Raw genomic sequence first — 23,526 nt, forward strand, 5'->3', positions numbered from 1 at the left:
CTCTGTGCGCCTCTAGGTCAGGGGACGGCACCGGCAAACTGCACTAGCAGCCCTGCCCCTCCCAGCTCTTCCACGTGGCCCCTGTGCCCCCTAATAGCTCATTATTTTGTCCCAGTTCTGCAACCCCAGCCCTGGGGCCAGACCACTGTCACCTCTCACCTGGACAGCAGCACCTCGCCAGTCCCCAAGCCAACTCTTCCTCCCCACTGTGCCCAGGGACGTCTGGTAAAGCGTCACCTCTTGTTCAGAAGCCCTGGGGGTTCCCGCGGCCTGGACTAGAGTTTGGCCCTGACCGCTGGTAATGAATCACATTCGCCTTGCTGACTCCGTGCCCTGCGCGCTCCAGGGCTGTCCTCTGACAGGACGGTACCAGCGGCTGCGCTGAGCACGCGCCACGCCCGCCGGGGGCACGTCCTCGCACACCATCCCGGTAGGAGGGGCCCCAGCGCAGGACCCCCGCTGCCCCCCAGCACTTCAACCCGCCCTGCTTGCTGCCCTCACTGCACCGCTCCATCTGGAGGACAAGGACACGCTTCTCGCACTTCTGTGCCTTTGTTCCCTCCCCCCTGCCTGGGTGCTACAGGCAGCTCTGCCTAGGACCGACCCCTCACCAGCCTCGTCACAGCGCCCGCACCCCCCCCCCCCCGCCACTGGCCCCGCCGCCCTAAGGGCCAGTCCCAGGGCTGAGAGCAGGGCTGGCTCTGAAACGCTGGGCTTCCCGCCAGCGCTCAGCAATGCATCCCGACAATGGGGGGCGGGGGGCGCCCGGACACCCGCCCCCCTCGTGTCCCTTGGCCGCGACTGGGAGGGACTGTGGCCCCACTGTGCTGAGTGTCGTCTGGGCTTCTCACACCAAGGAGATGCTTTCTGGAGACTCCTAGCAGGCCGTCTCTGGCTGGCCAGAGTCTAGAAAACAGTGTACTTTACTGCTCTAAAGAATTTACATTTATTATCCTTTAAGCCTTACTTTGAAAAGAAGAGAGATGATTTCTGAGAATGAGGCTGGGGTGGGAAAAGGAATTCTGTGTCATTTAAGTGAAATTCAGCGGTACATTCTCCTGTCCTGGGTCCCTTGTCACTACATGGTGACAATGTTACTGGTTCTACGTGTCGGAAAGTTACTGGCCTGGCTCCCAGGAGCATCATGTGAGCCACGCTTAGCAGCTCCTCTTAGCTCACTGCCAAGCTTCCAAGCAAGACGTGCTAACCCCTCTTCATGCCTGCACCATCCACCCCACACTTTCCGTCATCTCACGCTACACTGGGAGCGACCTGGGTTCTCCTGAATTCTGGTCAGTCTGCCTATTGGTGAAGCCGCATGAAGGTGAACAGTCGATGGCCATCACTCCCTCCAGCCTCAAAGCGTTTCAGGAAGGGACCCTGTGGATCTGTCTCATTACCAGCTCCGTCCTGGGGGTGCTGCCTAATCGGGAGACCCCCTTAGCACCTGGCATTTGGACGTAGGTGACCCACAGCGGCTGACGAAGGTGCCCAGAGGCGCCAAGGTAACCTCACTGGTCCACCCAGTCCTCTGGCTACATGAAGTGTATAAACACCTGTGAATTCTCTACTCCCTTCCAGCGGCCAGAACAGGCTAACATGATTAAGTCAACACATCCCCCAAGATTAGCAGAAGTTCATGATTACGACGGGCCCTTCCATGGACTGCTCGAGATCTGGGCCAAAAGGATGCTCATGACTTCTGACCCTGAGACCACCCTCCTCAAATTTTCCAGCAGAATGAGGCCCGTGGGAGCCTGCCACATACCGGGGGGGCCGGCGCTCCGGGCTTGGCTGGCCGCCGGCTGAACTGAGTGCCGCAGACAACTGCTCAGTGCGGGCGAGACTGCCTGGTGCTGGGCCGGAGCCTGGGCCATGGTGAGGGGGAGGGCCGGCCTCAGGGCCGTGGCCGGGCTACTCAGACTCCCACCGCCTGGGTGAAGCGTTGTGGCCATCCCCTTGGCCAGCGGAGACCCTCCGACCGCGTTATTCCGGGGTGGCCCAGCCCCGCCTACAGGAACCCTGAGGAAGTAAACAGAATGAAGTCAGGGGAGGGCACAGATGCAACCATGCCACACAGGCCACGTGGTCCGGGGACAAATCCTGAAGTACCACCAAGAGGACGCCTGCAGGCATGCGATGCCCAGAGCTCAGGCTGGCAGCAGAGCCCCCTGTACAATGGCATGGTCTCTCGATGCGAATATGTGAGAAACAGCAAGAGAACCCTAAGAAACAGAAATGATGCTAATCAGATATTTTGTTCCAGAGCCACTGCCTTGATTTAGTCTAACAAACAGCTGTGTGTCCCCAACACGTGCAGAAGGAATGGGCTTGGACGCATCTGGCAGGCGGCAGGCGGCAGGAAGCAGGACCCGTCTCCCTCTGGACACAGCTTCCTGGCTCTGGGGCCTCCAGGAAAGGGTGCAGACAAGCCCTGTGCTCCTGACGGATGCCGGGGAACTTGCGGTTTTGCCCATACTTTCCAGATGAAGCCAGTGTCGACAGCCCAGGAACACAAAGGAGCACAGGACCCCGAGACGGGCTCTGATGGTCTGTTCTGCACGTGCCGGCGCTGAGCCGTGCACCAGCTCTCAGCATGTGGGTCTGGGCTGGGAAGCTCCTGGGGTCCGGTTTCAGGGATCAAATGCCTTCCATTTGTCTAAGAGCTGGGAAAACGTCCCTTCTGTCCCCTCAGGATCTCAGTCGTGAAACCCCAGAGCCACACGTGGGGGAGGGCAGGCACTGCTGCCAGGGTCCGGGGCCATGTGGGAGGGCCCCGGGGAAGCAGAGCCTCTGCGGAGCAGCTGTGGGGAGAAGGGCCTCCTCGTCCAGGGCCATGGGGCCATGGGGCTCACAAATGGTGGGCCTTTCCAGGAGGGACCGTGGGTGGCGTGGCTCCCCTCCCCGCTGCTTCAAAGGTGCGAGTCGGTCCGTCGTCAGTGCAGGTTTGGGCATTGTTCAGTTGTCTTCCTGAAGTCTTGTTCCAAAGAGAGCAGAAGCCCGGGGGCGAGCCTCCAGTGGACCTGCGTGTCCTGGGCTGTGAACCAGGGCTGGGTAATCCAGGGTTCCACCCTGCAGTGGACGCTCCCCTCCATGGAAACATCTGACAACCCTGGGTCATCTCTAGCGAATTTTTTAACTTGCTTTTCCGAGGTTATAAAAACTACCAGTAAATTTGTAAAACACAGGAAGTCACAAGGAAGAAAAGAAATTATCACACATAAGGCTCCACTCAGTAATAATGGTTAACTTCTGGGAATATGTAATCTTGCCTTCACGTGTGTGAATGGCATGTGCTCGCACACACACCCGCTGTACTCACACGTGCACACACGCACACGCATTCACACATGCCCACGTGCCCACGAGGTCCCGCCCTGGAATGCCCGCCCCCGTGTGCAGCTGCCACGCGCGGCTCTGCTCCTCATGGGCACACCTCACCTGGAGACGGGCGTCACGTAGTTCCCCGGGAACACGCCCGAGAGCCCCGTCCGCAGCGCCGTGCCCTTGAACCAGCCATCCCGACACTTCTCCAGCACGCGGTACGTGTCGCCCTTGCGCAGCTCCAGCTCGTCGCTCTTCTGGGGCTTGTAGGCATAGAGCGCCAGGTACCTGCGGCAGGAGAGGCAGGCCGGTGAGGGGGCGCAGCTGGGATCAGCTACCAGGAGCGGCGGGCAGGGAAGGGACCGAGCTCCCCTGGTGACCCAGCAGCCATGGCCCCCATGCCCTGCGCTGAGCCGGCCGGCGGAGCGCACGGCGGCCCCACTACTCGCCCGAGGCCCTGGAGGACCTGCCAGACGAGATGGTGGCGCCAGCTCTCTGGGCCCCTGCTTCATGCTCTTCTCTCTGCTTCACGCCTGACACTCTGGGCAAGAGAAAGCCTTCGGGAAAACGGGGCTGAGCTACGCAGCCCCGGGCTGGGATTTCCTTGTTTCATCTTACCTGCTGCTTACTCATCCATCTAAGCTGGAAGAGACTCAGGGGCCCTTTTAAGGAAAAGGCAGCCCAGTTAGGGACTCCTCAGATCTGTGGCTAATTGAAATCCTGCTTTTCTTTTAAGCCTCTTGGAACAATGCAGTGGTGTGAACCCTGGCCCAGGGCTTGGAAGCTGCGCCCTCAGGCACCAGCTGTAAGTGCTCTGCTACCCTGGGGCTTTGTGGACCCGGTGAGTGTGACCTAACGGGAGAGTGGTCTCAGGCAGATACACTGCTCACGCGATCTGGGCAGGAAAAGTGGCACGGCTTTCACTCCAACAGGGAACCAGATGCATTTAGAGACATTTGTTTTGGCCGCACCACGCAACATGTGGGATCGTAGGTCCCCGACTAGAGATCGAACCCGCGCCCCCTGCAATAGAAGCACGGAGTCTTGACCACTGGACCGACAGGGAAGTCCCAAGCTGCATTTTTAAGAAGCGTCGTCTCCTGGGCTGCCTACCAGGATGTGCCTGGTGGGCACCCTGCCCCCCCTCCCCGGGCTGGCTCCTGAAGACAGGAGCTCACCGACCCCCAGAGCACCCTCCTGACCCTGGGGGCCCCTCTTACAAGGTGACGCAGAGATGGGACACAACTCACTGGGGTCAGGCGAGGAGAAGGGAGGCCTCCTGGCTCAGAGGGGCCTTGGGAGGAAGAGGCTAGAACAGGCGGAGACCCCGCAGAGCACAGACGTCCCAGCTGTAAAATTCAGTAAAATGAGATAAACTAAACAAAACCCACGCCACTTGGATGCCCCTGCCCTGCCAGGCGAAGGCCTGGCCTCACCACTACCCTGCTCCCCTGGAGTGAGAGGATGGACTGGGTCTTAGAGACAAATCTGACAAGAGGAAGGACTCGGGCCCTCGGGGAGGGTGAACGAGGCCCCATGGGGAGGACCTCCTTGTCTGGGGTGAAGTTCACACCAGCCACGTGACACCAGGCGATCAACAAAGAGCTGGTGTCATCCTTCTACTTGCACGTGTGTGCTGCTCGCGGGCCTCTTGGAGGGCGAAGAGGAATCTCTATAAACCAACGTCCCACGAAAACTGCGTTCACACCCAGACTGCCTCACCGGGGGGCAGGATGGGGGAGAGGGTGGGGGGAAGGCCGCTGGGCTGGTCCTGGGGGGCTACGAGCCAATAAGGATGAGGCCTGCTCTCAAGGAAACAGAGTGAAACACAGATCTCACTCGTCTGCCTCATTCTGCCCCTCGGTGGTGTGAGAACAGTCTTTCTGATTCTGCTGCCGGTGACCCACAGTGGCCAAGGGGACGCCAAGCTGGGGGACACGTGGGCAAGCGTCATGACTTGGGCAACCTCCCTCGAACCCCTGGTCTGTGGGCTGAAGTCCTGCTGACTGAGGCCCCTCTTCCCAGGCTCCTGTCCCACGGGACTGCAGGGCGGGCGACCTCGAGGAGGGTGTGTGTGGAGAGTGCAGGTTCCCTTCTCCCGTGAGGAGTCCTGGCAGCTTGTCCTTCTGGGGCAGATCTTTTGTCCTCAGCTGGGATCCTGGCAGGTGGCCACCTGCTGCCCTGCGGCTGTGTCCATCTGCTGCTGAGGGAACCCAGGGATCCACCCAGAAGAGGGTGCGTGTGCCTGTCCAGCTGAGGGGACCCAGCAAACTGAGGTGCTCCCGAACACACACGCACACTCCTGCCTCAGGACCTTTGCACCTGCCTCCTCCACCTGGGGGCCCCTCTCCCCTCTCATCTGCCCTCCCCCACAGCATGCTCCCCATGGGGTAGAGGCTTTCATGTCCTGTTCGTGCTCCACCCCAGGGTCTGGAACAGTGTCTGCACCAGGCAGGTGCGCAATCAACATCTATGGAAAGAATAAAATAGGGACCCTGGTTTTGAGACTAAGATCAAGACTGTTGAAGAAAAAGGGGTGCATGTGGTCGTGTGTCCGTGTGCATGTAACGCATCCGCATGTGCACGTGTGCGCATGTGTTCACGTATGTGTGCACGTGTTTCTGTGTATGTATGTACTCGTGTGTGTGTGTGTACGTGTGTGTGCACTGGGAACGGTTTCATCCAGCCCCGAGTTCTGCTGGACAAGCTGGGCTATGAGGATAAGTGGGGGAAGCGGGCTCTGAGTTTCCTCATTTGGGGTCCAAGCACACTGCTGGGACCAGAAGGAGGAGGGGTGCCCTGGGAGGTGCTCCCAGGAGGACAGAAGGAAAGGCAGAGGGGCTGCTCTCCAGAAAGGAAAGGGAAGAAGCGAACAGAAGCAGAGGATGGATGACACAGGTGTGGGTCCACAGGGAGCTAGGTCCAGAGGGAGGTGGGGGGCTGGAGGGACGAGGGGCCCACATGGGAGCTGAAAGGGCGTCTCTTAACAAGGATACCCACCGGCGTGCAGCCCCGGGGGGGTCAGGGTCCCTCCACCAGGGCCTGGCAGGTGGCCTTTTTCTTTGCCCCCACCCACCCTTCCAGCCCCTGGGACTGGGTGACTTCAGGGGCCACCTGCCGTGGAGCTGTGGACACGGGGGCTCCTGCAGGAGGGGGCGCCGTCCCTGCCGGGAGAGGACAGACCCCGGGTGGCGAGCGTGAGGCTCGGGGGTCTCAGCTGCCCAGGGCGGGCCCCCCACCCCCGGCGCAGCGTCCACCAGCACCCACCTCTACGGCGGAGTCAACTCAGGTTTTCAAAGCAAGTGAGTGTCAGAGACCTCGGCAAAGAGCCGACGAGCCGTGTGTGTGTCTGTGATCTGGGGAGCGGCCGTCAGATGACAGAGCAACGTTTCCGGGGACGAGTGATGGTCTCTCAGCATTCTGGGATCCCCGAGCCATTAGGGAACAAGGTCTGTGTTGACTTCTCAGCATCTTCCCATCACACAAGAATGAGCATTCTTCAGACCGTGGGCCTCAAGTCATCTGGATTAAGCCTTTAAATCAGAACAGGCTTCTTTCAAAATCCCACTGGTACTTTAGAGAAACACACCACGGTTCCTGACGAAGTCATAACGGCAGAAAACGGGCAACTGAGGCGAACCTGGCGGAAACCACCAGTCGACTCGACTGGCCTGGACCAACTGTGGGCCCCGCCGCGGCCGGAGCGCCAGCCTCCAGGACCACGGGCTCTGCTGAGGCGCGTCCTGAGCGAGTCTGCAGGCAGACTGGATCTATTCTGCATCCCGCCTCCTCACGTGGGACGCCCAGAGTCTAGCAGGGGGAAGCAGGTTTCCTTCCCCGTTTCAGCTGTTTGTTTCTTGGAGGCATACTGGTTCTGGTGCCCCTCGGGCACTAACCACGTGGGGGAGGGGGGCTTACTTCCAAGGATGCCTTCAGCCCCGGGGGAACGAGGCGCCCTCCTCCTCCAAGTCATCAGAGTCAGAACTCTGCCCTACCTTGTTGATGGGGAGCTGTTGACGGGCAGCTGCGCCCATGGGGCAGCGTGCAGAGCCCCACCCCACCTCGGGTGCCATGGGCCGAGGCAGGACGAGGGTGCAGCGCAGGAAGCTGGCATTAGTCATGGTCTCGCCCAAGCCCCACATGAGCTCTGAGGCTGGGCTACCCACCCATTTCACAGCTGAGCACACTGAGGCTCAAAAAAGATGGAGAATCTGTGTTTACAAAGCAGCGAGCTGGAGGCAGGTGGTTCCGTGGCCGCAGGGACCTGGCGGGGGTGGGGGGCCCTGTGGGAGGCTGGGGAGAGGCCTGGGCAGGAGAGGCCGGGGAGCGGGGGCTCCACGTGAGGGGCCTGTGCTGAGTGGCACCAGGGCACTAATGCCCTTGCTGTCTTCATCTTTATTTTAAATTCGTTCTCTGAGGAGTAATCCCTCCTCTGGTCTCAATATTTCAAGTTCAGCCTCTCAGTGTGCATGGCTGGGGGGTGTTCACCTGGAACACCTCTGCGCCCCACCTCCCCACGGGCGTTCTCCTGCACTAGGGGCCTGCACACCTGCGTGCAGCTTGCGCTGGGGCGGCGCTGGCCAGGGAACGTGGCATCTGCTTCCCCTGTTGTGACTCAAGAAAACGCCCCGGAGGGACCAGCCGGCTCCCAGCCCGACGCCTGCAGCTCCACGGTCCCTGCCGTGCGCCGGGTCACCCCGTCCAGGTCCGAGTGCGGCCACAGGGCAGGGTGCATCCTTTGCACCCCTTCCCACCGCACGCCTTCAGCCGCGCCCACCAGCACTGTGTGCTGCCATCCTGGGAAAGCTGGAGGATGATCCCTGATCCTCATGGAACCTGGGGCCCCAGCCGGGCCTGGGTGAAATGCGGGAACCAGGCAGCAGCCGCATGGTTCCCGGCGCCCCACCCTCCCTTTCCACTCCTTCCAAAGGCCTTGAGCTCAGCACAGGCCTCCACGGAGGACACAGGGGGTCCCACGTCACGTGCAGAGCAGGCCCGGGATTCGCCTCTGTGCGTTCACACACAAGGTTGGTACTGATTTCAGACAGGAGTGGGAGCGTCTGGATCCCAGCGCCTCTTCCCCACAGCCCGGTGGCCGGCAGGGGGCTCTCGGGCCCATCGAAGAGGCGACCCTTCCTCCAGGCAGACGCAGCCCTGTGTGAGGCGGGGGGAGTGTCAGGCCCCTTCCCGGCGCCCTCAGCCAGCAGTGGAGGCCGTGAGCACCGAGCTGGCACCGTGGGAAGAGCTGCCAGCTCACCGTATTACTTGCTCTTTCCTACGTAAGATCTTCACTTGCTGTTAATTGTCCACAGGCTCTAATCAAGCAGCGATGAAAGAACTTTAATGCCGTCATTAACTTCACACCCTTCCACCTCCATATGAGGCCTGCTCGTCTCTTCTGGAGTAAGGAAGGTTCTTTTCCATTCCTCCTGGGAAGAGTCTGCCCCTGCTCTTCTAGCTGCCAGGGCCGCATGGGCTCAGGTCAGCGCGACATGTGCCGCTCACTGGCTCTCAGTCGGCAGGATCAGCTGAGGAGAGGGTTCAGCACAGGAAGTTCCCGAGCTCGCCTCTTCGCACGGACACAGCAAGTCCACAGCCACATGTGGGACCACCTCCTTGAAAAGGGACCTGAACACTGGCTGAACAGAGCCTCCACCACGAAGGGTAGAAGGACAGCGTGGAGACGGGCAGGAGAAGCAGAGAGACGGACTTGCCCAGGAAAACCCCTCCCCAGCTACCGCAATCCAGTCAGGAGGGACCACAGGGGACGGGTCTCTTCCCTGAGGAGTGAGGGATTCAAGCTCCACAGGCAGCCCCCAACCCTAGATCCCGCTCAGAGAGACCAGCCCCCAAAACACCCGGCTTTGAAAACCAACAGAGAATACCCAGGAGGACTACAGAAGCACAGGGAGTGGAAAACCCGCTCTCAGTGGAGTTGAACGTGCAGACTCACTCAACCTAAAAACCAGTGCAAGAATACCAGACTGAACAGCTCACAGCCCACTTACTGACGCTGAAGCAGCTGCCAGAGAGGCGGGAACCAAGTGGGCTGCTCCCTGGGAACTGAGTCTCTGGCGGGAGCCGTATCCGTGATCTCAGGCTACCTTGCTAATGCCGGCTGGTGGGCGCAATTTTGGAATGCTCCATCTAACCTGTTAGTGTCAGTGGGCATGCCCTGATGAAGCGCCGCCCACCCTGCACTTTGGCTAGGCCTCACGGCCAGCTGAGCAATAGCCCTGCCCACCAGTTCCCAGCAGCTGCTGCAGCTGGGCCCACGGACGTTCGGAGGCCAGCCCCACCCACCAGCATGCCTCAGCAGTAGCTGCAGCACCCCCACAACGGGAGGCTGCACACAGCCCACACAGGGGACCCTCGAGTGCCTGACTCTGGTGGCCAGGCAGGATTGCACCTCTGGGCCCACACGACATCTCCTAATAAGGCCACCCCTTCAAGACTGGGAGCTGAAGGAGCTGATTTACCTAATACATAGAGGCAAACACAGAGAGAGTCAGGCAAAACGAGGAGGCAGAAGAATATGTTCCAATTGAAAAAACAAGATGAAACCTCAGAAAAAGAACTAAACAAAATGGAGATAAGCAATCTACCTGATACAGGGTTAAATGTAATGGTCAAAACGATGCTCACCAAACTCAGGAGGAGAATGGACTTAATGGACACATACAGAACATTCCATCCAAAAGCAGCAGAAAACACGCTCTTCTCAAGCATACATGGAACATTCTCCAGGATTAATCACACCAGTTTACAAAACAGGTCTCAATAAATTTAAGAAGGTAGAAATCATATCATGCATCTTCTCTGACCACAATCGTGTGAAACCAGAAATCAATCAAAAGAAAAATTGGGGAAAACCACAAAAACATGGAAATTAAACATGAATGGACCATTGACAAAATCAAAGGAGAAATTTAAAAATACGTAGAAACAAATGAAAATAGAACCACAATGATCCAAAATCTATGGATCACTGCAAAAGCAGTTCTAAGAGGGAAATTTACAGTGATATGAGCCTACCTCAGGAAGCAAGAAAAATCTCAAATAAATAATCCAACCTTATACTTAAAGGAACTAGAGAAAAGAAGAAAAAACAAAGTCCAATGTTAGTAGAAGAAAGGAAATAATAAACATCAGAGCAGAAATAGATGAAATAGAGACTAAAAAAAACCAATAGAAATGATCAATGAAACTAAGAGCTGGTTCTTTGAAAAGATAAACAAAATTCTCAAACTTTTAACTAGGCTTATCAAGAAAAAATGAGAACTGGCCCAAACCAATAAAATCAGAAATGAAAAAAGAAGTTACAACTGACACCAAAGAAATAGAAAGGATCATAAGAGACTGCTGAGAACAATTATACGCCAACAACAACCTGGAAGAAATGGAAAAATTTCTAAAAACGTATAATCTTCCAAGACTGAATCATGAAGAAATAGAAAATCTGAATAGACTGATTACTAGTAAGGAGAATAAATTAGTAATCAAAATTCTCCCAAGAAACGAAAGTCCAGGACCAGAGGGCTTCACTGATGAATTGCACAAAATATTCAAAGAAGATTTAATACCTATCCTTTTCAAACTCTTCCAAAAAATTAAAGAGGAGGGTAAACAAACTCATTTTACAAGGTCAACATTACTCTGATAACGAATCCAGATAAGGACACCACAAAAATAGAAAATTACAGGCCAATATCCTTGACAAACATAGATGCAGAAATCTTCAACAAAATATTAGCAAATCGAATTCAAAAATATTGATACATTAAAAGGATCATACACTGTGACCAAGAGGATTTACTCCAAGGATGCAAGTATGGTTTAACATCTGCAAATCAACCAATGTGATACACCATATTAACAAACTGAAGAATAAAAACCACATGATCGTCTCAATAGATACTCAAAACACGTTTGACAAAATTCAACATCCCCTTATGATAAAAAACTATCAACAAAATGGATACAGAGGGAACATATCTCAACATAGTAAGAGCCATATATGATAAGCCCACGTCTAACATCATTCGCCACAGTGAAAAGCTGAAAGCAATTCCTCCAAGATCAGGAACAAGACAAGGATGTCCACTCTTGCCACTTTTATTCAACATAATACTGGAAGACACAGAGAACAGACGTGTGGACACAGGGAGGGGTGGTGGGATGAACTGGGAGATTGGGACTGACATATGTGCACTGCCATGTGTAAAACAGAGAGCTGGTGGGAACCTGCTGTATAGCGCAGGGAGCTCAGCTTGGTGCTCTGTGGTGACCTAGATGGGTGGCATGGCGGGTGCGGGGGGTGGTGGTGGCAGGGAGGTCTAAGAGGGAGAGGATATATGTGTACATAAAGCTGAAATCACTTCATTGTATAGCAGAAACTAACACAACATTGTAAAGCAACTATACCCCAATTCTAAAAAATAAAATAATACTGGAAGTCCTAGTCACAGCAATCTGACAAGAAAAAGAAAAAGAATCTACATTGGAAAGGCAGAAGTAAAACTGCCACTGTTTGCAGATGACATGATATTATAGATAGAAAATCCTGAGGATACCACCAAAAAACTGCTAGAACTCATCAGTGAATTTTATAAAGTTGCAGCATATGAAATTAATATACAGAAATCTAGCAACAAACTATCCAAAAGAAAAATGAAGAAAACAATCTCATTTACAACTGCATCAAAAAGAATAAAATATCTAGGAATAAATTTAACCAAGGAGGTGAAAACAGTGAAACCTATAAGACATTGATGAAAGAAACTGAAGAAAACACAAAAAATGGAAAGATATTCTGTGCTCATGGATTAGAAGAATTAGTATTGTTAAAATGTCCATACCCTCCAAGGCAATCTACAGAGTCAGTGCAATCCCTATCAAAATTTCAATGGCATTTTGCATAGAACTAGAACAAATAATTCTAAAATTTGCACGGAATCACAAAGGACATCGAATAGCCAAAGCAATCCTGAGAAAGAAGAACAAAGCTGGAGGTACGGTGTCTCTGACTTCAAACCATACGGCCACAGAATGCACGCGTTAACTTGCCGTAGTCCAGTACGCTCGTGCTGGCCACGGTCCCTGTATGACCACCATGACCGACAGATACATTCCTGCCAAAAGGCTTGTCACCCTTTGAAAGATGTATCTGACTCCCTTCTGTTACCCAAATGAAAATCTCCACCCAAACAGGGACGGCCATGCTCTGGAGGTGAGGCAGAGGGAGTCGGCAGGGGGCTGGGGACCACACTGACCCCCTCATGCCCCAGGGCAGAGCGGGGGCAGGGGGAGAAAGAAGTCCCTCCAAACTCTGCACCAAACTTAAAATCCCTCCGTGATGTGGAAGGTCTGCATGTGGCTGAGGCCTCCAGCATGTGCTGATGACTCTCAGGGAGTGATACTCCTGGAACTGGGTCTCCAAGGCAGAGTGGCGTCCTTGGGTGGCTGACCTGGTGTACAAGAGCAGGGGCTCTGGGCTGCTGCCAGGACCCTCGGCACCCAGGAGGGGAGGATCCGGCTCTCTCCGAACAAGTAAGAGTTACTGAGAGCCTGCGTGCCGGGCACCTTGCTGGGGACGCCAAGATGAAACACCCGGGCCTCATGCTTCACGAGCTCTCCTGTCCCGCCTTGCACTTGGGGAACTACAGTAAGGCCTCACCGTCTCCCATGGACCAGGCCTGCTTCCTCAGGTAAAGAGTCCTGCACCCAGTTCTCATGAGCAAGACCCCTGCCCATCCCTCCCCGGGTGCCCTGGCCCCAGGTCTGAGTGAAGGCCGTTGGAACTCATCCAGAGAGCTAGCTGGAAGACGGTGCCTCTGTCCAGTGTTGGTGAGGCCTGAATTTCTGCCTCAAGACATCGAGACACCACTTACTAACCTACGTCCCCTCAGGAAGCTACGCAAAGATAGGTAGGTCCCAATGTCCTTGACTTAGCTGGTTTCGGCAATCACCCAGTCACAGCAGGATGTTCAGGGACTCCTGTCTGCCGCCAGGTAGAGGTAAGCGTCTGGCCTGGGCTCGAAGAAGGTGAACCTGTACCAGCGGATATAACCACCTTCTAGGAATCCTTCTGAAGACTGGCAAACTGCATTTTCAAAAGGCATCGTTCGCTTGAAATCCATTTTGTTCTGCCACTACACAGGTTCCAAGTGTCCCTCTGGCCATACTGGACCTTGGGAACCTCCTACCTTGCCACGTTGTTTCCAAATTCATATTCTCCACCTTAAACGGTCATTCAAGTAACTGAACTCATTGCCACACAACAGAGTAGCCAGCAATGTGATTCTTCAGAACACTCTTTAAATGGCGATTTTAAACGGCACGTCTTTTAGGAGCTGTCATTTAACAAGAGCAGATTCTCTAAACAGACAAGCATCTCACTTCCCAGCAACGGGTCATCTGGCTCGATTTGGGGGTGACATGCAGCTGCTGTGCACTGGACGGCAGTGGGCACAGAGCTGCATCTGGGCAGCTGGTGATGTCGGCCGCTCTGGCTGCCCTCTGCCCCCACGGGGCCCACCTCCTCAGGGGTCTCTGGGGCCCTTTCTTGGGTGGCCAGTGAAAGTGTCATCAAATATCTGGACACACCCCCCGCCCCCTGCTTGTACCGGATGCCGGGGGGACAGTGATGTTGAACCCACCAGCCTGCTGGCCAGGCGGCCCCGCCAGCAGTCCTGTGAGCTGCACAGAACCAAGCAGGTGACACGCTAGAAAACCCCACGTGGACACGCTAGCGGGGGTGGGGGAGGCGCTGAAGGCTGGGACCCCAAAAACATAAACGGCAGCTCACACGTTGAGGGGCAGCTGGACTTTGGGAGCTGTGCCCTGCTGTTCAGCCACTGGGGTGCATCCGGCCGAGGCGTCCTGGAAACAGACAAGAGGAGACAGTGAGTGGACACAGGCTCCAGGGGTACGGAGCATCCGCGGTGGAGTCTGGGCATCTGGGCCCCTCGGCTGCCTGACTCTGTGGCCTCCACGGCCCGGGTCCCGCTGCCCGGCTTTAGTAGCCGTCCTTCAGTCCAGAGGGGGCCTGGCAGCCAGCGACCCCCGTCCCTCCCGCAGCAGCTCAGGAAACCGCTCGGCCCGCGTCTGGCCCGGACGGTGAGGTGCCGTGTCCATCACGGAAAGAGGCGGTGGGGTGGCCGGCCTTCATTCTCAGGACTCGGATTCATTCCTCCTGTGTCTGGCCGAGAAAATCCCGACAAAACCTTTCATGCTCCAACATGTCAGCTTATTTAGAAACCGCGTCCCCGAAAGCTAAAGAAAATCGGTCCTTTGACAGTGGACGGGGGGCAGCTAGCGGGTGCCAGGATGTAGAGCGCTGCCTCTCCTGCCTGACCCGAGGCGCGCAAAGCTTCAAGGCTCTACCCTGCGGGACGACGGAGGGATGGCCGCCTTGCGGGAGGTTCCTGCCAAGTGCCAGGTGCACGGTGAGCTGGGGGAGGGCCGAGCAGCGGGCTCCGGGCTGCAAGATGATGCTGGGCTATCCATAGGGAACCCCGCAGATCCAGCCTGCCAGGGGCATCGTCCCCCGAGTCCCCTCGCCACACACTGGCTCGTGCCGCCCCTGCCCTCCCCAGGTGGCATCCCATCTTTCTGCTCAGGGTACTGGGTGGCCTGGCGAGTTGAACTCTGGTCCCCAAAGTGCACGAGTCATGGCCCTCGTGCCTGTGAAGGTGACCTTATTTGGAATCGGGGTCTTTGCAGGGGTAGTATGAGGCAAGGATCCTGAGATGAGATCATCCCACGAGACAGAAAAGAACAGAGACACCAGAGGTGAGAAGGTGGCGAGCAGACATGAGGGCGACGCATCTGCAAGCCAAGGAGGTGGGGTGCTGGCGGCCAGCAGATGCTGGAGGGGCCTGGGTGGGGTCTCCAGCAGCCCCATGAGAAGCCGGTCCACCGACAGCTTGATTTTGGACCTCTGGCCTCCAGAGCGTTGAGCAGGCACTGCCTGCCGCTCTGAGCCACCTGGTTTGTTACAGCAGCTCCAGGAAACTAACCCAGATGGGGACACCCAGGGGTACCTCAAAGCTGAGGGAGCTGGGGTGTCCTCCCCTCCTGGAGGCCTCCCACAAGGGCAGGACAGGGACCCCGGAGGAACAGGGACCCGGCAGCCTTGGGCAGAGCCCTCAGGCCCCGGGCAGGTGGGGAAGGTGACCTGTCACCACGTGTGTGTCCTCAGGGCACAAAGAGCACTGAAGCACAAATCGCAGAGAAGCACCTGGAACAGGCCTGGGGTGGCAGGACAACCCACGCAGGACCGACCGCCTCAGGGCCCTCTTGCTGTGCGGGGAGCGTCATTCTTGCCCATCGCTGACCAGCTCCAACCTCGATTCTGGTCTCCGAGGCAGCCTCCCAACCCCGTCCCCCGGGGACCACAGCCCGTCAGCAGCCCCTCAGGCAGACGTCAGAACTGCTTCTCCTCGTCGGGACTCGGAGCTTCTGGCAGACTGAGAATGTGTGACACCCACACAGAACGCCCCCCCCCCCCCCAGGCCACTGACGTCCCGAGCGCCTTCCCGCGCACCGAGCTTCTGCACTTGCGGGAGGGACCCAGCTCCTCAGACCTGCCCCTGCGGCTGCCGTGTGGAAGCTGCGGAGCCAGGAAGGCGGGGACGTCCCTTTCTGCCCAGAGACTCCGGGTCTCCTGCTCGCTGGGCACGCCTGCCCCCAGGAAGGGACAGCCCCGCAGCCAGGGAGACAGCACCCAGGCCCACGGCTCCCCTCGAGCAAGTGAGGGGCCCTCCCTGCTCGCTGACAAGGAGCGGGCAGGCGGCATCCGCCGACCACCTGAGCCCAGGCCCGGCTGGGGGCGCAGACACGGCCTGCGATCTCGGGGGTTTCCTTGGGGTGGGGGGACAGGCGTCATGCAGGTCGTTACAGACACGGGGTCCTGGCAAGAGCAGGGCCGCAGAGCACACGACGGGGGCCGAGGCTGGGTGTGGCCAGAGGGGCTCCCTGAGCACCCAGTGAAGGGAGAAGGAGGAGAAAGCAAGCTTTGCAGGTTGGAAGCAGAGGCTGGAGCACCAGGGGCAGGGGGAGCCCCGGGAGCCCCCCGATCCAGCTGTGGATCCTGGGCGGCACCTGGAGGCCAAAGACACACCTGGTAAGAAGGGCACCAGCCCACGTCTCTGCCGAGGACGTTCAGTCGTGGATCGGCGGTCAGGGTGATGAGAGGGACAGGGGGTCTGGATGCGCAGGAGGCCGTGGGTAAGGAGGGTAAGAGCAGGGATAACAGCGGCCACCCCCACCCAGAGCTCACCAGGGACCAGGCTCTGCTCTGAGCACTTGGCCGGGAATAACGCATTTACTTCGCAGAAACGCCCGTAGGCAGGTGCTGCTGTCACCACTTCACAAAATGAGGGAACCCAGGCCCAAGGCAGGAGGTGCGCGGCTCACAGTCACCCAGCCGGCCAGTGCCCGGCAGCCCCTGCTGGGGGCTGTGTGCGTCCCCACCACCTCGTCCCCAGGGGAGGCACCAGCGAGTGACCGCGAGCCCAGGGCCCTAACCAGCACGGAGTCACCAGTTCACAGGCCTGCGGCCTCACAGCCAGCAGGGCAGGCGGTCAGTCCTCTCGCTTCTCTCTGACTCTGACGCAGGGGACCCAGGACCGTCTTCCGTCTCTAGTTCCCTGTCCCTTGCCAAGGAAGGCAACGTATTCGCAGGTTCCGGGGATTAGGACGTGCACACGGTGGGCGTTACTCCCCCTCTACCTACACGACTAGTGGGTTCCGGGGCTGAAGGGCGCGAAGAAAGAGGATAAGCGAGTTTCCGGCCTCCGCGACTGGCTAGACAGAGATGCCACGAGAAGGGATGGAGCACGAGACCTGGGGGAGGCCGACCAGGGGCTCAGGGGGGCACGACCTGGACGTGTACGTTCGGGGGTCAGCACCGGGCTGATGTGCCCTCAGCTCTCAGCGTGCGACCCTGGACGGGTTATGCCATCGAGCCGTGGACTTCTGCCCCGACCACGGTCGAGCGACAGGCACTGGATTTACCCTCCACCCGAACACCTGAATACCAGACAAAACATGAATCCCTGGTTCCCGAGACTTTGGAAATCACGCAGTGAAGACACAGGCCCTGGAGGGATGAGGAGATGGGGCCACCGCGGCCCCCAGCTTCTAGGTTAGCTGGAATATTAGACACAGTAATTTAAAGCTCTGAGCAAGCCCTCAGGAAATGCTGGCATCATTCTTTCTGCAGCCACAGGGGGTGAAGATTCGGCTGCAAGAAAGGGCAGATAGAGGAGATGGCTGACCCGAGACTCCGTCTGCAGACCGACACAGCCCCACACGACCTGGGAGAAGGACCTGCACAGGTGGGTGTGGAGGGCCGGGGGAGCACAGCAAACGGGATGGCGTGAGGAAACTGGACACCTAGGTTTAGCCTGTTTCTGTAAAACGATGGGTGCATTTACATGGGGAAATTTACATACAAATGATAATGCTTTTACTTAGGGAGCTGGGATTTGAGTTCGTATTTTTAAAAATCTGTATGTTCAAATTTTCCATCGTTTTACTATCAGCAGTGGTTTTCCACTACATTTTCAAAGTAAGATACACAGAACGACAGAGTTCGACTACCTGAGGTCTGTTTCAAGATCAAGCTATGGCTGAGGTGACCCCATGTTTACTGGATTCTACACAAGCCGCCTTTGTGGGGGGCCAGGAGGGGACAGGAGAGGACCGTGAGGGGACCCTGATGATGGGCCATTCTGCTGACCAGACGCGGCACTGCTGGCCACAGTGGGGCCGAAGGGCCTTAGCCGGGCGGCAGGGCCCACGCGACTGGCTTGGACGGAGCCAGACCCGTGACCCTGCTCTTGTCAAAGGGCCTCCTGTCCAAATAAGCTCTCCTGAAACAGCCAACCAGCCAAAGGCACCACGTGGGAAGCCCCATGACCCGGCTGGGGGCTGCTGAGTCCCACCGTGCCTGGAAGGTGGCCCGCCGGGGGTCTCTGCACCCTGCTGCCTGCCGGCCACTCGGGCCGTAGTTCAACAGGAGGCGACACGTGCAGAGGAGGCTGGTGCCTGCCTCCAGGGCAGAGGGAGAGGCTGGCCATGGCTGTGGGCCTCCAGACCCCCACCCGTCAACTCCGCGCGACACGTGTTGGGGGCGGCAGGCCTGTGGCGCTCCCCCAGCGCTGGGGCAACGAGGCTGCCCTACAGGAGCCTGGCCGTCAGCTGAAACCCGACACACGAAGGCCACAGAGCAAGGAAGTGGGATCTCACGGCCAGACCCTCCCTTAGAGCTGGGTCGGGGGCACGGGAGGCCACACCTGTGACAAGCCTTTCTTCCCAAGGTCAAGGTCGAGATGGAGACCATCTAAAACTCCACCCACTGAGCCCGGGGCTCTGCCTTTTCCCCCCTGCGCAGTGCGGAGCCCAGATGAAGGCCCTTTGGGACGTTGTGCCCGGTGGTGGGAGCCCGGGCTGTGACTCCCCGGTGGGGCCAGCCATCCTCCTCCGGGTCCCGTCTTCATCTCTGTTCCTGTCGATGGAAGGTGGAGGGGTGTCCCCCGCCGGTAGCTGAGCTGTGAACAGCCGAGGACACAGACCCAGCAGAGCAGGACGCGGCTGCTGAGATGGCGGTCCCTCCAGGAGCCCGGGAGGCAGCTGTGTGCTGACCCTCAGGGGTATCGTGGCACGGGGGGGCCTCCTCTCAGGATTAAGGGCTCGCAAGCACCAGGCGTGGCAGGGGGCTCCAAGTTGTAGCAGTCCAGCCCTGGGAGGACGGCGCTGACCGGAGGCACGGCCACACCCTAACGCACGGCTCCTAGGACACATGGGGTGGGACGGGAAGTCTGTCTGAGGTCGTTCGCAGCGCCAGGTTGTCTCGTGCCCCACGCCCTCTGGCTGCAACGTGGAACAGGCTTCCCGCCAGGACTGGGGCCTGCTTCCTCCCGGCTGAGGGCCCCGAGGCTGATTCTGCTCTGATTTTTAATGGCTTACTTTTTAATGGCTCTGGGCCTTAAGGGATTAGTGAAGGCTTGGCAGGAGAGAGGGAATCGGGCAGGGAGGAAGGAAGGGAGGTGAGGGCTCCAGCTGCTTTTGGACAGAAATAACTGGGACCACAGCCTGGGGACAGACCCTTCCTGCACCCTGGCGACACCCCGCCCCTCCCCCCGGGCCTGGCGCAGCCCCATGCACGCGGGGCCCCGACGACGTGGGAAGGTGGTCCACCGTGATGAGGTGGAATTCCTTTCAGCTGACTCGCAATGGACGCGTGCTGGGGCTCAGCCCAGAAGTCGAGCACAGCCCAACCCAGGGGAGCCACCAACAGTGTGAGGATGCCAGTGGCTCAGTCCTTGGGGTCACTGAGCCCATGGAGTGGGCGACCCCAGTGATCCCTCAGGCCTCGTTCAGCAACAGCCCACAGGCATTGCACAGGAGTCTACGCTGAGCGCCCCCGGACCCCGATTCTAAACCGTCAGGCTGTTAGCAGATGCCAGAGGCTCCACTGCTGCCCTTGCCGGGGCCCCTGAGCAGTAGCTGCGAACCAGGCCTTTTATTTCCCACTGGGATTAAAAAAAGGGAAAAGGGTCTGCGGGTTGGCAAGCTGCACCCCAGCTCAAAGGGGCTCCAAGTCGCCTTCCTTGACACAGACCAAGACCCCAGGAAGAAACACCTCACTTTAACTTTTAACACGTGTCCAGAAGGCACTGTCATCACCCTAAGAAGGAGCCGTGAAACGGGCGTGTTTTATTCAGCACACGCTACCACTCCATAACACGGGGTGAAAATCAGGCTCTCAGGAACGTGCTTCCCAAAGAAAACTTCAGAGTAAAACGCTTACAGCCTGATTCTTCGCTTGGTTCCAAAAAGAACACCCAACAGCCTGCAGGGCCAGGGGTTTGGGCAGGGAGGACGGTGGGCGGGGCCTGGGCTGGCAGCTCGAGGTCGGAGGCCAAGGAACCTGGAGGAGACGGTCTGTCCTGGAGAGGGAGCCGGTCGCTCTGTGCCGACGGAACGTCCCCGGTTCTGTCCATCAGCCCCAGGAAGCTGGCTGGCCACCTGAGGCAGAGGCCACCAGGAGGTCAAGCTCACCTCAGGTGGCCCGACCGGCCCACAAACTACTGACTCAGCCCTGAGCTTCTGAGTCCAGGTCTGCTCAGCGGTCAACAGACTCCTCCGAGGTCACATCTGGCCATGCTGTCCCTGCTTCTGTAAATAAGGTTTTCTTGGCACCCAGCTGCTCTTGCCCACGCGGCAGCAGTCCAGCACGCTGAGAAGTCGGCCGACCCACCTGAGGTGTCGTCTGCAGTGAGAGGACAAGCCTCCGGCCTCTGCCCTCGTCCCACGGGGCCAGCAGCAGGGACCAAACGGCCACAGCTGTGCCAAAAACAAGACAGGCCTCCCCGGGTCATCACGAAGGGGAGCTGACCTGCTCAGTGCAGGGGTGAAAATCGCAAAGCGCTAACGTGTTGGGGGCTGGGGGAAGGCAGTTACAGGCTACTTCTCACCCATCGGGCATCGCGAGGTTCGACTCTGAACCAACAGGTGGAGCCTTTTTCCACTAAGAAGAGTCACAGGCAGGGGGCTTCCCAGGTGGCGCAGTGGTTGAGAGTCCGCCTGCTGATGCAGGGGATGCGGGTTCGTGCCCCGGTCCGGGAAGATCCCACATGCCACGGAGCGGCTGGGCCCGTGAGCCGGCCGCTGTGCCTGCGCGTCCGGAGCCTGTGCTCCGCAGCGGGAGAGGCCACAGCAGTAAGAGGCCTGCGTACCGCAGGAAAAAAAAAAAAAGTCACAGGCGGTCTCCTCGCTCTGCTTCCCCACACACGAGTCCGCCTGCTTGGTGGTCTTTGTTCACAGGAAGGTGCCAGTAGCTAGTGTAGACCACCCCCCACTTCCATGTGTGTCCACAGACGAAAGCATCGTCCCTGGCTTTGCACAAAATGCATGACGTTCACATCCCAATGACCCGTCTCCCGCCCTCAAACAGAAGGTGTCTCCTATGGAGAGGTGGGACTCAAGAGCCCGCAGCCCCATTCAGCGTGTCTGTCGTCCATCCACGTGTCCGCGAGCCCCCGTGTGGAGGGCCCCTGCGGGCACTGAGGGTCCGAGCACAGCTTCCGTCTCGGCCGAGCTCCCAGGCCTCAGGCTAGCGGTGGCCATGGTCGGGCCACGGCTACAGGGCCTGGGTGTGCAGCCGCGCCCATACCGTGGGCCACATGGTGGGCCTGGGAGGGGCAGGGCTGGGCAAGAGGAGCGGGGAGGTGGGGAGGGTCCTGAGCCATGAGCCTCTGCAGCAGGGCCTGAGGAGACATGGAGTCCCACAGGAGGCCTCGCCTCCTTCCAGAGCAGGCCCACCTCCCAGCGGCTGTGCCGTTCCTCGCACTCCCTGCCCCGAGCGGTGTCCTTGTCGCCTGGTGGGCCGGCTGGTCCCGGGGGCTGGGGTCCAACAAGGGTCCTCCTGCATCTGCCCGGGCTGCTCCTTTAGCCAAGAGCTCGCCAAACGAGAGGGAGGACGGAGGGACCGGCAGCTCACCAGGCCCAGGGGCCCGTCCCTCAGCCGCTGGCGATGGCCGGCGCCCAGCAGTCCCTGCCCTTAACGTCGCAGCAGAACAGACAAGGTCGGCAGCTGACGTGGTGGACGAGAAGCCCGGGCCAGGCGGCCAGTGTTCTCATTCCTGCAGCCAGCAAGTCGGGACAGCACTGCCCACGTCTGCAGGGAAAGCTCTTCTTGTGCAACGTTCTCAAGGATGAGACGGTTTAGTTGTCTCGTGCTTGCTTGGTACTTTTTTTTTTATTTTGCTCCGGACAAGGCACAGAATTACCTTTGTAACTTTCTGAAAATGCTCAACACAAGCCCAGGCTCCCCACGGGCAGTGCGCGCAGGAGCCTGGAGGTGGGCTGACAGCAGGGAGCCCGGCGCGTCGGTGCCCGCACTCCCCGCTTAGAGCCTGTCCCGGGCCGACACAAGAAGAGGTGGCGAGAGGGGCTGCAGGCCACCCCACATGCAGGCGGATGCGTTGAAAGATGCCCGGAAGCTTCCGGGAGGGCTCTTCCAATTCACTCCTCAGACGCTAGAGAAATGCTCCCTTTTGATGTTCTCGCTGCTGAATTTCAAACACTCCCCTCCTCACTGATTTTAAAGCACATCTTTCTGATCTCAAGGGCTTCTGTTGGCTTATTTGAAGCTGGCCTGTAAGCCGTGGTCTCTCTGAAGCTGAGAAACACCGAGTCTGGTGAGAGCCTGCTGGGTGCAGGTCCCACCCACGGCCGTTCACAGAAGGCGGGCACAGAGACGCCGGTTTCGGCTTCCGTGGGTCACCTCTGCTCTCCGAGGTTGCCGGCCTCTGCGTTGAGCAGTTAAAGCTTACAGACAACACGGAGCGTCCAGGGAAATGGTGCCGTGGGCTGGCCCAAACACCTGGGCTCCCCTGGGTGCCCTGGACCCCACTCCACCCCCATCCCCACTGAGCAGAGCCAGGCTGCTTTGGCCACTGAACGTCCCCACGCGGGAGCCTGTAGGGGCCAGTGCACTGGCGGCCACATGCCACCCCTGCCACGGCGGTGGGTACACTGCCGCCCGGGACTGGGCCATCGTCCCTGCACAAGGCCGGGTGGTCAGAATTTTAGCGTCCCTGAGTCACGTGGTCTCTTCACAACCACCAGCCCCACTGTTGTGGCCTGAGAACAGCTGGGCAGACGACATGCAAGTCAGCATGTGTGGCTCTGCCCCAGCAAGGCTTCTATCTACCGAACAGGTGGCAGGTGGGCTTGGCCCACGCAGCTGCAGGTGTCGGGGTGAGGGCACAGCGCCCCCCGCCTGTGGCGGACGCGCGGTGTGCGCGGGAAGCAGGCCTGGAGGATTGGGGCTGCCCGTTCCAGGGCATAACCGGCCACACTGCCCGGCCCAGGAGCTCCTTGCACCCCCTGGGGCTTCCCAGGCAGCGGGGGTGGGGGTGCGACCTGGGTCACCTGATGACAGGTCGCTCTGAGCTGTGGGTCAATCACCTCCTTTGACCCCCGACCTCAGCAAGCAGACATCTGGACCCTGAGTGGTGGAGCTGGCCTAGACAGCCTCTTTCCCCGTCCCTCCTGCTAACCCTCCCTGCCCAGCAGCAAGGTGACCGCGGTGCTCCGCTGCTCATGAGGACCTCGGCCGAGCCTGGACTTTTCCGCACGGCAGGGAGGAATGATTCATCAGGGTCGAGTGTGAGCACGGCGGGCATC

At 58.5% G+C, this 23,526-nt stretch overlaps 1 protein-coding gene across 1 annotated transcript in view; it reads right to left on the bottom strand.

Annotated features, from left to right (window-relative positions):
- Window positions 1-23,526, bottom strand: part of SH3RF3 (SH3 domain containing ring finger 3) — a 201,219-nt gene that overhangs the window by 46,962 nt on the left and 130,731 nt on the right. Inside the window, exons 6-8 of the mRNA XM_060027650.1 lie at window positions 14,132-14,205; window positions 3,442-3,612; window positions 1,769-2,022 (exon numbers count right to left, since the gene is read on the bottom strand). Of these exons, the coding sequence (XP_059883633.1) occupies window positions 1,769-2,022; window positions 3,442-3,612; window positions 14,132-14,205 (499 nt within the window). The remainder of the gene's footprint in view (window positions 1-1,768; window positions 2,023-3,441; window positions 3,613-14,131; window positions 14,206-23,526) is intronic.

The sequence above is a fragment of the Delphinus delphis genome, chromosome 12 (genome assembly GCF_949987515.2).
Source record: "Delphinus delphis chromosome 12, mDelDel1.2, whole genome shotgun sequence".
Classification (NCBI taxonomy): domain Eukaryota; kingdom Metazoa; phylum Chordata; class Mammalia; order Artiodactyla; family Delphinidae; genus Delphinus; species Delphinus delphis.